The sequence below is a fragment of the Conger conger genome, chromosome 11, assembly GCF_963514075.1.
Source record: "Conger conger chromosome 11, fConCon1.1, whole genome shotgun sequence".
NCBI lineage: Eukaryota > Metazoa > Chordata > Actinopteri > Anguilliformes > Congridae > Conger > Conger conger.
The window spans coordinates 42,598,685-42,612,483 of record NC_083770.1 but is presented as its reverse complement, the minus strand read 5'-3'; the positions used below and the strand labels follow the sequence as shown (position 1 = coordinate 42,612,483).

At 45.6% G+C, this 13,799-nt stretch overlaps 1 protein-coding gene across 1 annotated transcript; it reads right to left on the bottom strand.

Annotated features, from left to right (window-relative positions):
• Nucleotides 1–222: 222 nt before the first annotated feature.
• On the bottom strand, nucleotides 223–13,494 carry LOC133141078 (surfeit locus protein 4-like). The gene is made up of 6 exons (XM_061261458.1): nucleotides 13,230–13,494; nucleotides 5,361–5,547; nucleotides 4,915–4,991; nucleotides 4,343–4,386; nucleotides 3,317–3,503; nucleotides 223–1,849 (listed from the first exon to the last, which is right to left on the bottom strand). The coding sequence occupies exons 1-6, from the start codon at nucleotides 13,275–13,277 to the stop codon at nucleotides 1,583–1,585; spliced, it is 810 nt and encodes a 269-aa protein (XP_061117442.1). The 5' UTR covers nucleotides 13,278–13,494; the 3' UTR covers nucleotides 223–1,582.
• Between the last annotated feature and the right edge of the window lie 305 nt (nucleotides 13,495–13,799).

Here is a 13,799-nt window from a genome sequence, read left to right as displayed (position 1 = left end):
CCAGGACAGAGAATGGAGCAAGGATGGGCAGGTGTATATATTTTCACAAAATGTCCTCCAAAAATATCGCTTTTTAGAGGACATTATCTGAAAGACATTGGGCACACAGAGCACACATTGGGCACACAGGGCTCATTGGCTCAAGACAAACACAGGAGCAGAGCAGTCAGGAGCCTTCGACTACACAAGAACCACAAAAAAAGCAACCAATTGAACACAAAATTCAACCATATACATTTATTCAATTAGGTTTTTTCTTTCCTTTATGATCTCAAAAAAATATAACCAAAAAAATACATTATAGAAAAACCAAAACACTTTAAGCTTTTTTTTTCTCTTAACTCAACCTTGAGGAAAAACAAAAACAATGTGTGATAAGTTACAGGACACCGCTGACTTTCTCCCTTGTTCTGTGTGCTGCTGGAGAAAGCGAATCAACCGCTGTCACCTTCATCCTGTCATCCCGCCTGGCATGGCAGGTGAAGGCCGGCACACACCTGAGCCCACGGCCGTTTTTGGCAAAAACCCCCCCCATACCAAAATCCTATTAAATATCTGAAAAATAAAATGTTAAATTGCTTTTTGAAAGGCCATCAAGGATACCTTTTTAATAATCCCCCATTTAAAAAATAAGTAGACTATGCACATAGCTCCACTTTCAAACACACACCCTCGCCTCAATGATCATTAGGAGGTCTCGACTGTGTGTGCCACCTGTGCATGTTACAAGTGGTGGGCAATGGGGGACAGGGTCTTTTGATTGACAGGTGTGTGTGTGTGTGTGTGTGTGTGGGAATAGTGCTCAGATCCTGAGGACATGGACATAGACAGCAGCACAAGAGACACGCGTGTAGGAGGTTGAGATGCAGGTCCGTCGGCTGAACGTGGCCCAGCGGCGCCCCCTACTGACGGCTTAACCCCTTAAATCTTTTCCATTTCCCCTCTTCCAAAACACAGCAGAGAATCTTTATTTTTTTATTTCTTACTTCCTCTTATAAAAGGGTCACACACTTCCAACTGAGACAACCATAAATACAAATGCGTTCACACACCGACACTCCCTACGTGAACAGCGATAGATGCCGACGACGGTCTGTCTGGGGCACGGGGAGCTTTCTAAATGCTTTCTAAGTGCACAGCGTCTTATTCAGGGGAGTGTCAGCATTGGCACATGGAGACGTACACCATGAAAAACAAAATAATAATAATAACAATAATTCCTAAAAACATAAAAAAACAGGTCTCCATTTACTCAGCTTTCATAATGTCTAGAGTTGAGGTTCTTCTGAACACAAAAGCTCTACTCCAGTCTCATTTTATGGGATGTCAGAGAAAGGGGGTCATTTTACTGTGTATATACACACACATATATATTCATACATATACACATATATATATACACACAGCAATGACCATGCGTTTTGCTAATAAAAATGACAAAGGAAAAAGTGCGAGTGAAGAAAAGAGAGCAAAAGAAAGGAGGGAAAGAGGGAGAGATAAAGAGTGGTGGATGGTGCTGGCACTGGCAGGGTCCTCGAGTCCTGGGCGTGGGCGGAGCGGGCGGGGCGGGGCGGGGCGGGGCTCACCACTCTTTTTTCTTCTCGTCCATGGAGACGCCCCCCGGCCCCAGCGCCACCACCAGCAGGAGCCCGCCGATGACGGACAGGGTCTGGAAGAAGTCGTACTTCAGGAAGTCGTGCATGGGCTTGTAGGCGGGCACTGTCCAGAAGGCGTTGAAGTAGACGTTGATGGCGAAGAGCCACACCACCAGGGTGAGGGCGGCCAGCTTGGTCTTGAATCCGATGGCGACCAGGATGATGAGGGCCGTGCCAACCATGTTCTGCAGAATCTGATTGGGCGGTGGTGGGGGGGGTAGGGGAGGGGTGGGACGGATCAAGGGTTAGGCTGATATATCGATCGTCCCGAATAAGCAGTTCAGAACAAAAACAAAATTTGGGAGTACTCTGTGCAAGCAGAACATTTCTCCCAGCTAAAGTAAGATAAAAATATTTTCTTCTTTCTCCCCAATTAGAACAGATTTACAGGCCTGTATTTACAGGCCTGCTTGAATGCTGCATCTTTTCTGCAGTCTTAATGACGTCTGGGATGCCAAATTGAGACTGGACTCAAAACCCCAGGTCCTCAGAAACACAACCATTCTGGGTCATCTGGCAGAACTCAGGTTCAAATCAATTTAAATAGAAAAGGCCCACTCTGTAATTTTGGAGCTAAAAGACTACGATATGGGATAATAGTACAGAATTATTGTTCTAATAAAAATGAAGGTAAAGATCCTCATAAAAAGCACTTAAAAGGAAAAAATCAACCCACACTACTTCCATGTTCACCTTGTCTTCCACATTTCATTCTTCGTTTTATATAACAGACGTTTTTGGAGCCCTTGCTCAACTCATGGCTATAGCACTGAACTAATCACTCAGTCGTCCGGCATGATAGTGAAAGAGTTAGCTAATGTTTTGCCAAATACACCATGTCTAACTGCCTCAGATATACTTGACATTACCTTATGCAAACTGCTCATTATCATAGAGTTCAGTGGGCTAAGCAAGTTTGCCCAGGTTACCAAGACACAAGTGCAAGACATTAAAAACCACAAGGACCATACATGTAATTGCACATTACTGACCATTCAGATTTCTCTGTAGTGCACCTACTATAGCAAGGCTTGTTTCATAGTGTTTTTGCTCTATAGGAACCTATATTTTAGTCCTGTAGCTCAACTGGTAACACAAACACTGCCAAGATTCAATTCCCACTGGTGCCAGCCATACTGAAAGATGTTCATGGTATTGTATGGTGCTTCGGATAAAAGCATTTATCAAATGGCATATTTTCAAATGCAGTGCAGGAGCACAAGCTGTTGATAGGAATTCAACTTTTCGTTTTTAGCCCCCCCCCCATCCAGTATCACCGCCAGCTGCCACTGACCATGATCCAGCAAGGTACTTAGTTGCCAACAAAGTCATTTTCATCAAAAAGCAATCGAAAGTTAAGTGGAAATTAGGGTGGGCATTTAAAAAAAGGTAATATAAATTGCTCAAGGCCTCAACAGCTAAAAAGCTAGGTGCTTGCTGAAGCGCTTACTGAATCACTGTAATATACAGTGCAGTCCATAAGTATTTGGACAGCGGTACAATTTCTGTTCTTTTGGCTCTGCACTCCAGCACATTGGATTTGAAATGAAACACTATGACTACGAGGTTAAAAGTGCAGACCGTCACCTTTTAATTTGCGGGTATTTTCATCCACACATGTGGAAAGTTGGGAGGGTCAGGGGTCAAAGGGTTATACTCACAGAGAAGAAGCTGGGGTCAAAGTGCAGCAGGGTCATGAACATGAGCACCAGGAGGACACGGCCGCCCAGCTGCATGTACTGCTTCGGGGAGCTCTCGCCCATGGAGGGCACCCCTGCGAACATGCTCTTCCCCTCAGAGCGCGACTCGGCCAGCAGCAGGAGCAGGCCCCCGCCCAGGGCCAGGTTCCTGGAGGCACAGGCGCGGGAACAAAGGAGGGTCACGATGAAGAATGTTTAATCTACGCCACTGCGATCCGAGCCTGCGATCTGCTCTGACATTAAATCACCAGCATTAAAAAAAATCAACCGGACAGACTGTAGAGCTACTCTACCACTGGGTGTTAGTGTAGTTATGCGCAATAGGGCCTGGTGTGGAGATCTGGCTGCACAGGTCTGGCTGCCAGACTCGTTGGGTGGCAAGTAATTAGCCACAGTGTCGACGAGGGAGGGACAGGCTTATCCATTTACTGCTAGAAGGAACTACCCTTTCATCATAATAAAGTATCCTGTCAATCGTAATAAACTATCCTGTGGACATTAGCAGTATTGAACAAAGTGTGAGAGAAGAGGGTTGGCCGAGGAGGCCTAGATGCAATCAGAAAAGATGATTCTTCAGTCTGTATAGACTAGACCAGGGGTGGTCAACCCAGGTTCTGGAGTGCCATAGAGCGTGCTGCTGATCAATTAAAGCAATCGATTACAGTCAACTCACCTCACTTGGTTTCTTTGGTCTAAGTGGTTATTGTATTTAATGTGAAAACAAACACCAGCAGACTATGAAGCCCCCTAGAACCCAGATGGAACCCCTGGACTGGACTCATAGGACCTCAAATTCCTTCAGATGCTCAACAGGGTGTCCTTCCTCTCTGAATGACTATAATCTTTCAGTCTGCTTCCACGTTGTGAACTACTAACGGTGGTTCACACAAAAAGCCGCAAAAGCAGAATTCGGAGGTCAGTTCAGTGAGCACATCAACGCACAGCTGCGGCTTGGGCTACCTTTAAGGAAGCGTTCTCCCGACTTACCTCATCAAAAATTTAAGATCCCACAGAATGCTGTAGGCGATCGTCTGGAAGGAGAAAGACGGACAAAGGTGAATCGATCGTGGTGCGAGCCAACGTACGTACATTCGGGTTCGGGAAGGGACAGCTTGCGCAGGAAGGTTTAATGCCTTCCTGTAAAAGTTTAATGCCTATCTAGTTACGATGACTGTCCTTTTGTTTAGAACAGCCCTTCATGTGTAATTCACTAGTTATGGATTTGATGCTTTAACCTGTGGAAGAACCTATGTACTTGTTACATTACATTACATTACAGGCATTTGGCAGTACAGGTGATTAGACTAAGCAGGAGACAATCCTCCCCAGGAGCAATGCAGGGTTAAGGGCCTTGGCTCAAGGGCCCAACGGCTGTGCGGACCTTATTGTGGCTACACCGGGGATCGAACCACCAACCTTGCGGGTCCCAGTCATGTACCTTAACCACTACGCTACAGGCCGCCCTTGTAAGTCGCTTTGGAATAAAAGCGTCAAATAACTAAAATGTAAAAATGTAAAATGTAAAAAATGTTAAGTACCTGTAAAGGTTTAATGCCTACCTGTAAAGCTATGATTCCGAAGAGGCCGAAGCAGGCGTACTGGACAAAGTTTCTGCTGAGGATGAGCACACAGCCCCCTGCGGATGGAGAGAAGGCAGGAGAACAGCTGAAGGCTGAATGGAGTTCAACACACCACGGTGGGTCAAGTAAACGTCATTAAATCAGATGCCACTGGCTTGCAAGTGCCCCTTACACCAAGGACTTCAAACTAAAATGTCCTCCCGTCACTCCTGGGTGATGTGGTCCTGCATTTAACCGCTTCATTTAAGTCATCTATTGACTAAAGTGTCAGCCCACCTTTAGAGAGTCTGCACAGTTTCCAAGGCCTAAAGTGGCTGCTGATTGCAAGGAAGTCACAAAAACCAGCCGGCCCCCCCAGGACTGGAGTGTCATAGCCCCCCCCTGCCTTACACTAGCCCACCATGAGCACGGGTACGAATCCTCACCTATCTGTCCCAGCAGGTTGAGCAGCACGAAGCAGGTGGCCAGGAAGTAGCCACAGCTCCAGGTGGCCTCGATGTAGTCCCTCTGCTCGCTCCACTGGAACCACATGCGGATGCCGTCCTCCAGGAAGGTGCTGATCAGACACAGGCGAGCCAGGTGGGGCAGGTACAGCTTCGTCACGCGCAGGAACTGGGGGCGGGAAGGGGGCATTTCACAGGCGGGTCACGCTGCAGCTCTGACGGCCCGGCTGCATTCGTTCACTTCGTTCGCTTGAGCTGAAACGTTAGCGGAGCACGACGTTCGTGCGGTACGGGAGGGTTTGCTCAGCGGCCGTGAAACGCTTTGAGCGACGTCGCCGCGGTTCACGCAACGCGAGGGAGTCGCTCGGCCCTGCGCGTTCTGCGGTCGTCGCGGCAACGGCGGAATGCGCAGAGCGCTAGTGCTGTTGCAGTAGACGAACCGGCGCCTCAACGCCAAACTCCTCACACGCTGATCACACCTGGCCTGAGGGGGCCAAACCACTTACATAATAACCAGTATCTCCAGGGATCTCGACAATAACCTCACCATTCCTCATCAGCCATTACGGTGCTGTCAGTGATGCTGTCAGTGAACCAGGTTATTACAGCAGAAGAGATCCTGACAACATGTGACCTGCCAGAACTAAACTAGGCTGGAGACTCCGAAATTAGACGTCCTCTCTAGGGGGATTGACAAGGCACTCTACGGAAGACCGCAGTAAAAAACTATCCCTGCATGCTGTTAGGAATCCAACAGTGCCTAATATTTTCCAAGAAGGGCCAGTGCTAGCTATTGTTCTAGCCAGGCACTACAATATCTGATTGACCATGACTGTGGTTATCTGAATCGAGATCTTAGATGAACGCATTTTAGTGCTGGCCCAGAAGAACACGTATCCACATTTCCTTTGTCTGCTTTTCCCTTTTCACCTAGAGACAGGAGCTCTTGTTTAGTGCTTAATTGGGTAAAGGCTGTAGTTCCTTCTTCCCATGATGACCGAATTAGCTTACCTATGCAACAGGCAGTATGCTCCAGAGTGAAATGCAGCTTTGGATGAACATATTAGTGCTACTTTCTCAAACCCTATTTTACATCAGGTAACAGGGTTAAAAAAGACTTCCTTATGATAAAATAAAACACGGGGAAAACAAGCAAGCAAAAATAGGAACCACATACAACTAGTGAAATCTGATGTAGTTGTACAGTAAATATTAAGACCTGTATGAATGTCAGAGTGATGAACGTTATTCCTCTGAAGATTCTGGGCTTTGTGCTTTTAGATCAGGTGACTGGTAAATCATCCCGGTCTCCATGGCTCTCCCAGTCATAAAAACTGTAGTGAACACTGTGTAAATGCCGGCGTGATTTTATTGCTGCTATTTCACTCCACCCATATTGCAGGCAGTACTTGTTATTCAGCACCAGGTTTCGAGCATTATGAATTCTGCCATGCCAGCCCTGAAATTCTGGGCAAGAGCACCTGCCGAAAAATAAATAATAATAAAAAACAGACAACTAGTAAAAAGCACTTCAATGATGTAGCTGCACAAAGAGACAATGCCTTGAGCTGAACCATTGTGGAGCTTTGTATTCATATTTTGAGTGATATGCAAACAACAACTATTTGAATATACAGTGCAGTCTGTAAGGATTTGGACAGTGAACGGGACAATTTATGTTCTTTAGGATGATATGGATGGAATGGATGGAAGGAGAAGAAGTCCGACCCAAGGGAGCACACGGTTCTGCGAATGATGCTGAACTCCACACCACGATGGACACGGGCCACGCGGTCGGCAAGCTGAGCCAGGGTCAAGCCGTTTTACATCACGCAAGCGTGAGTGCGTGTACGAATGGGCGAATGCGAAGCATCAATTGTACAGCGCTTTGGATAAAGGCGCTATATAAATGCCAGCCATTTACCATTTACAATTTACATCACTGCTCTAATTTGTTTTGTTTGTTGACCTGAATAAGAAAAACCTACCATTAAAGCATGCATACATGCAAGGTCTCAAAAAAGAACTTACACGCACAGTCTCGTGTGCTACTGTGACACAGTCTCCAGGATAGTTCTCCAGGAGGTCTGGTGCTGTTGCCCCTCCCGCCAGCGCACCTGTGCGCGGCGGGAGTCCTATCCTTCGCTCCTCGGGCCAAAGCGTCGTTCAGGACCCCGACCTGCGGAGGCACCCGCTTCCTGACGCGCCGCCAACGGCCCGTCAGCTAGGCCACGCGCCCTCCACGTCCTCCATCTCGTCAATGTTTGAGCAAGCGGAACGGGCTCCGCAAACGTGGCACCAGTTTAATGATCGCCAGAGTGCCTTCCCATTAACCTTTCCCTTGTTTTTCAGGTTCTCTCCGATTCCGGAACGTGTCAGACCGATGCAGAGGCCAGCCGAGGAGCCGCTGTGACATAAATGGCCATCTGGCGTTATTTGCTTTGATGGGGACACTTTAAAAAAAAAAAACTAAAACAAACGTAAGTTGCGACCAGGAAGGGTTCCTTCCTGAAAACCATTCGCACCTCTCAAATGGTACCCGTCACAACCGCCAATACAGCGGTGGCCGTGATTCATAGAAGCAAAAGTCTGAAACATCTCTGCTAGAAGTATAAAAAATATTTTGGAAATTCAGGCTGTTTTTAATAGCAGGGGCTATGACATGCTGGGGATTAAAGAGACATGGATTGGGGAAGAGGATTTGGATGAATATAATATAGAGCGGTATAAAATTATGAGGAAGGAAAAATACAGTTAGAGAGGTGGGTGCGTGGCTCTCTATGTAAAATAAAATCTTAATATACAAGAAATATCAGAAATTGACCAGCTCATGCCTCGTGAGGATATTTGGATTAAGCACATAGAGGAATATTAGAAGGGAGTGTTCTGCACATGACATACTGTTCAGACAGTAGTGTGAATACAATGCGCTTTGGAAATACGAAACAACTTCAATTACAAAGTTTGACAATAGTGGTTTGGTGACAGGACAAAGAAAATGAGAAGAAGAATTTTTTGATAAATAAATTCATGGTGCTAAATGACCTGATTCTGACAATTTTTAGAATAGAGTAAATTAGTTGTAATGTATTTTTGGCAAAATAATAGGGGGAATGTGGGAAATAAAAACATAAAGCAGGATTATTTATGGGTGGTACAAAATTGGAATGTTCTCAAGAGGATAATAATTGATCAAAGCCTGGCATGAAGAAATGTGGCAGTAAAAAATGCCAACAGGATGCCTGGATACATAGCCAAGAAATCTCAGGAAGTTATACTCACCTTCTAAAATACCTGTGTCAGACCACACAGTATTGTACACAGTTCAGGGGACCGTGCTACAAGAAAGAGGCACAGGAAAAGCCGGACAACCAGATTGATTCCTGATATTAAATATAAAAATCTAATCCTTAACCTGTTAAAGTTTAGTAAAAGGAAACTCATGGGAGATTTGACTGAGGCTTTAGGTAAAAGGTATTAAAGTGAACTACAGGATATTCTTCAGGTTCAGTTCGGATAGCATGAATGGAAATTGGCAAGGGATAAATTCTGCACAGACATTTGGAAGTATTTTTCACACACTGGTCACTGTGGAATAGCTTGTCAGGACATGTAGTGGGGGCAGAAACACACTGGGGGTTTTCAAGACCAGGCTTGATATGGTGCTAGATCCCATCTAGCTTTTAGATGAACTATGCATTAGGTACACTTTAGTGGTAGGAAAGTGTAAGCACTGCTGGAATGAATGGCCTGTTCTCCTCATTATGTGATGTTACTTTCACTCCTTTCTGCTATAAAGGGGGAAGTTTGCATCACAGCTTAGGTTGTCCACCATTAGCATGGCACATGGAAACTATTTCTGTATGTGACTATGGTTGCCGCTTCATCACACTGATTTGTGATTTCCACTGAATCACAGTGCTGTTCGCTCAGTTCAGAAGAAAAGTATCCCTTATATGTTCAATTCGAGTTCTGTGTGCCTTTTAGGATGTTGTCAATTCTGCGGTTTTAGTTTCCGTCAGTTTCCAGGAAGTTGATCATAGATAAAGCCTTGTGCTCTGTTTTTTTATTTTTTTGTTCAGTGAGAGAGTAAGTTAATCACAGTGTAGTGATTGCGAAAGACTGGGTGTAGGCTATACTGGCAATAGTATAGGCCTGCTGTGCCATTTAAGAGATTGGGCATGTTAGCATGCAGGTTCAAATCCCTGACTATGATTTTACCCTTGATCAAGGTAGCCTACTTAACCTGAAATACATTGGCAAAGAACCAGCTGTGAAAGTTGACAGAGTGTAAATGTAGCTAATCAATACAGAATAAGAGCTTCTACCCATTAAACAAATGAATGATAGCAATGGGGGTTTAGCACTGCCAAGATTATTTACAGACAAGAGTCGTCACATAAAAGCTAAGCAAATGGCCTGTGTTATCAATATTTCATCCATTGTTTTGGCCGACAACATTACAAGGACTGAGGGACGCACTCTGAAAGATTTCTGAGTAAGCTATGACTTTGTTCAAGAAATATAACTCAAGTCAAGAGCTTGACTTGAATGAATAAACGATCACAGGCAAGCGCAGAAAATAATTACGAAATAATTCTGGAAGAAAATATAGAGAAATACAACCTGAGTATGTTTAGCAAGTCACATCATGTTTACGGCAGAACTTACTGCCGCGTCAGGCCATTTTAACACCGGGGACTGCATGTACACGTGCTGCCAACCTGTGACTTGATTTCAGAAAGCACCGTTATTCTAGACTACACTTTACAAACAGAGCACTTTACAGAGTCACCCGCTCCGCTGCCCCTCCCCTGCCTGCCTGTGTGTGGGCTCTGACCGTCAATGACAGTGCTAAGCCACACCCACGGGAGCCATCCACATTCGCGATGCCAACCCCCGACCAACCCCCTGGCCAATCAACATTCAATAAGTACCACACACGCTCGCAATTGTGAGCCAACAAGGAAAAGAAAGGCCCTGTGGTCACTCAGAAAGGACTTTAAGCAGATAAGTGTGCAAGAAGCGCACAGGACAGCACCAAGTTGCTGTGTGCAATATAACGACACCGTAGCAGGTCAGCTTATCAGTGACCGCAGCTGTTTGGACAAAGAACTTTGAATCTGTAAGCGCAGGTAATCAGATGCCACCAGTCCACATTATTCTTTGAATATTGTTTAATGCATAATTTTCTCAAAATGAAAAAATCTCACTCTTCTTTCTAGTTTAGCAGACCCTCAAAGCAGGGTAATTGTGTAGAATCAGGTGCGCCAAATTACAACAGCAGATCTCCAGGAACAGGATTGGGCAGCTCTGTTTTGGGCAAGGCTACTATCCATTCATTCAGGTGGATATGTAATATTTACAAACTGAAACAGTGCAGGGAAACAGGCGGCATAGTCATCATAAAGTTTCCTCACAAAAATAATTATCAGAAACTCAGATCTGGCACGACGGCTTGTTGCACCTACCTTCACCCCGAGGAGGAAAGTCAAGGATGAAGCAGCAACTTGACAGCCCTGACGATAAGCTCATTGCACAACCCCCAACCCCCACACAAGAGCACCGTGTGCTCCCATTTTACACAGCTCACAGGGCACAAAGACCGCAACGGCGGTCGCACCTTCGGCTCGCTGGAGGGACTGCCGAAAAGTGCCGGCCCACCCACTTATCCCTTCACCAGGCATGGTTCAGCCAGGTCTCAGCTATGGCCTTAAAAGGCCTGCTGATTTAACATGATATTGATGCGAGGACACTAATAACCAGACAATGGCACGCCAGACAATGAGCACAACTCTGAACCACACCTCTGCTACGCCTCCTGATCTGATCGCCGAAACCACAAATTACAATGCACGGAACAAGCAGGGAAGGGCCAATCAGTGAGTCAGATAAACAACCGCCAAATTACTGTGAGGTGAAAAACCTGTGATTACTACCTGTGCCGTGAAGGTAGATCCTGACTGTACCTGCATGTTACTCAGAAGCAGTGAAAACCTGCGATTCTAACTGCACCTAGCCTACATTACGAGGGTATAACCTGGTCTGATAACCTGGGACTCCTACCGTATAGGCAACTGGTTCAGGACTGCCCATAATTCAACACCAACATCAGGATTGGTGCAACGATATTGGCACCTCTACGTCAGTCACGGTGTGCACATTCATCAGTCACTCTGTGTCATAACCAAGCTTGTCCGTGTTTGACCTCCAGACTTGGGTCCAACCACACAGAGCATTCCCCATTCATTCTTCCTTATAAGCAATGCATCATATTCAGAACAGAATCAAGGGTGGTTAGAGGGGCTTTTCCGTCTCTGAGGGCGATGGCGCAGTCAAGAAAATGAAAGTCAAGGAATTTCAGCACGACTCACAGAAACACCAGTACCCTAAAATTCTGGCAGCCACAAATCTCCAGACAGGGACCTCTGGGACTTCCCGGCAAAACCCCTGGCAGAGGATAAGCAGAGAATAAAAGGAGGAGGGGAGCACAAGGACAAGACAGCTCACCTCAAGCACCGCCGATGTATAGCCCCATGCACTGATGATGAATGGCAGAATTTGGTATTGACATTCACACAGCCCGATGAAAATGTGAGACGATTAGAACGAGAGACCAAGATTAGGAATCTGGTATGTGGCCAAGGCACAGGAGAACTCTGCCGCGGTTCGTCATAGTACAAACAAATAACGGTTTCCAGCCAGGGTTGGTCAACTAACGGCGCTGGAAGGATTTCGCAACAGTAATAGTTAGGTCGTTCAAAAATAACATAAATCGGTTAGCAAATAGACAACATACTGTCAAAATGGTCGTAGAAATTTGACGTCACGGTGAATGCATCATACGCTCCAGATTTCTGCTGAGATGAACGAATAATTAAGCTCGAATGTGGTTTGGTCCCTCTATCGAGAAGTCAGGTGTTTTTTCAGTAGGACAGTAGTACAACCACTTTATACAAACAATGAATGACATCGGCCCGAAATGGAGGCTAGTTTTAAGTTAGTTTACCGTTCAGAAGCGGTTAACGTGGTCTTGTCCAACATTGTCTCAAATCGAAAGAAAAATAACGTTAGCTTTTCTTGCCCGTTTCGTGATTGAACATAGCTCATTCATATTTAGACTTAGTATGAATGAGACGAATCGAATCAGGAAAAATGCATTTTAGAAAGTACACGACTAGCTTTACCACATTCACGCAGCACGCTGAACTCTTACTGACGCAACAGGTTATAACCAAACTAACGTTAGGAAGGAAGGAAGGAAGGACACATTTCGACTTAAACTTATACTGTGACCCGTTACCCTTTGAACTTGTGGATTTAAGACAAATGGTCGTAGCATAGTAAGTATAGTTAGCTAGTTTTTTAACAACCCAGAAAATACCAGGGAGATCCCCGGAACAACTGGCTGCACCTCGAAATTCTAACATAGCAAAAACTTGGGTTTTGTGCAAGCATAATCTTCCGTAACTGTTACATGGCGTTTATGGTGAGCTAAGGAACGTCAGCGAGTTTCATCATTGTTACGACCCCAACATACAAAAGAAACAACTGTCTGCCTGGCGCAATATCGTACAGATGTTCCGCTTCCGACTCCAAATTGATAGCTTATTGGCAACACCGCTTGATTCACAGCTATAATGGCAATTGGACACTGGCAACGTAACGTTAGCTCAGTAATGAAAAGTGACATGGCTAGCTAATCTCCTCAGACCAGTCATTGCACCGTTTCCTTTCAAACACCAGATTATTACAGATCACACTACAGTGGGCACCCCAGACCCTCGTACAATACCCCCATTTCAATAATACTCTTGCCTAGCGCAGCGCCATCAGGGCCGTGATTCGTACCTGATCCGCCACGTCCTCGGCGGTACTCATTATGTTGTTCTGGGCCATGTCTTCCTCTTCTGCGGTCTCGGTTGTCGTGTCAGTGGTGCCTGCCCAGTAATCGCTCAACGAGTCGACTGCAACTCCCAAGCGCTCGTAGGTGTTGTTACTCAACACGGCTGCCTCTCTCTTCTTGGCTAGTCTGTGGTCTGTGCAGGGGAAAGGCCACCTTTCGTCCCACAATGCTTCGCGCTGGGCTTCACAGCTCCCTCTACAGGACGCCAAGGCCACAGCATGCCACGTATGCTGGTTTGTGAAGAGGCCGTCGTATTGTTCCTCTCATAATAATTAGGTGCCACTAGTTATTTCTGACCCAAGCATTCTCACAGGTCTGTCATTCATTCAACACGTCCCTATTGTCCCGTGATTTTGGGAATACTGAATCAGTTATGGTACTTCACATAACGTAAAAACAAAGCATTTCCGGTGGTAGCATTTCTATTGAGTTGTTGAGGAAACAATGCTTTGGCAAAATAATGCATATTGCTGCATATAAAAAAATGGTTCAATACAGCAAGTGTTAGACCACAA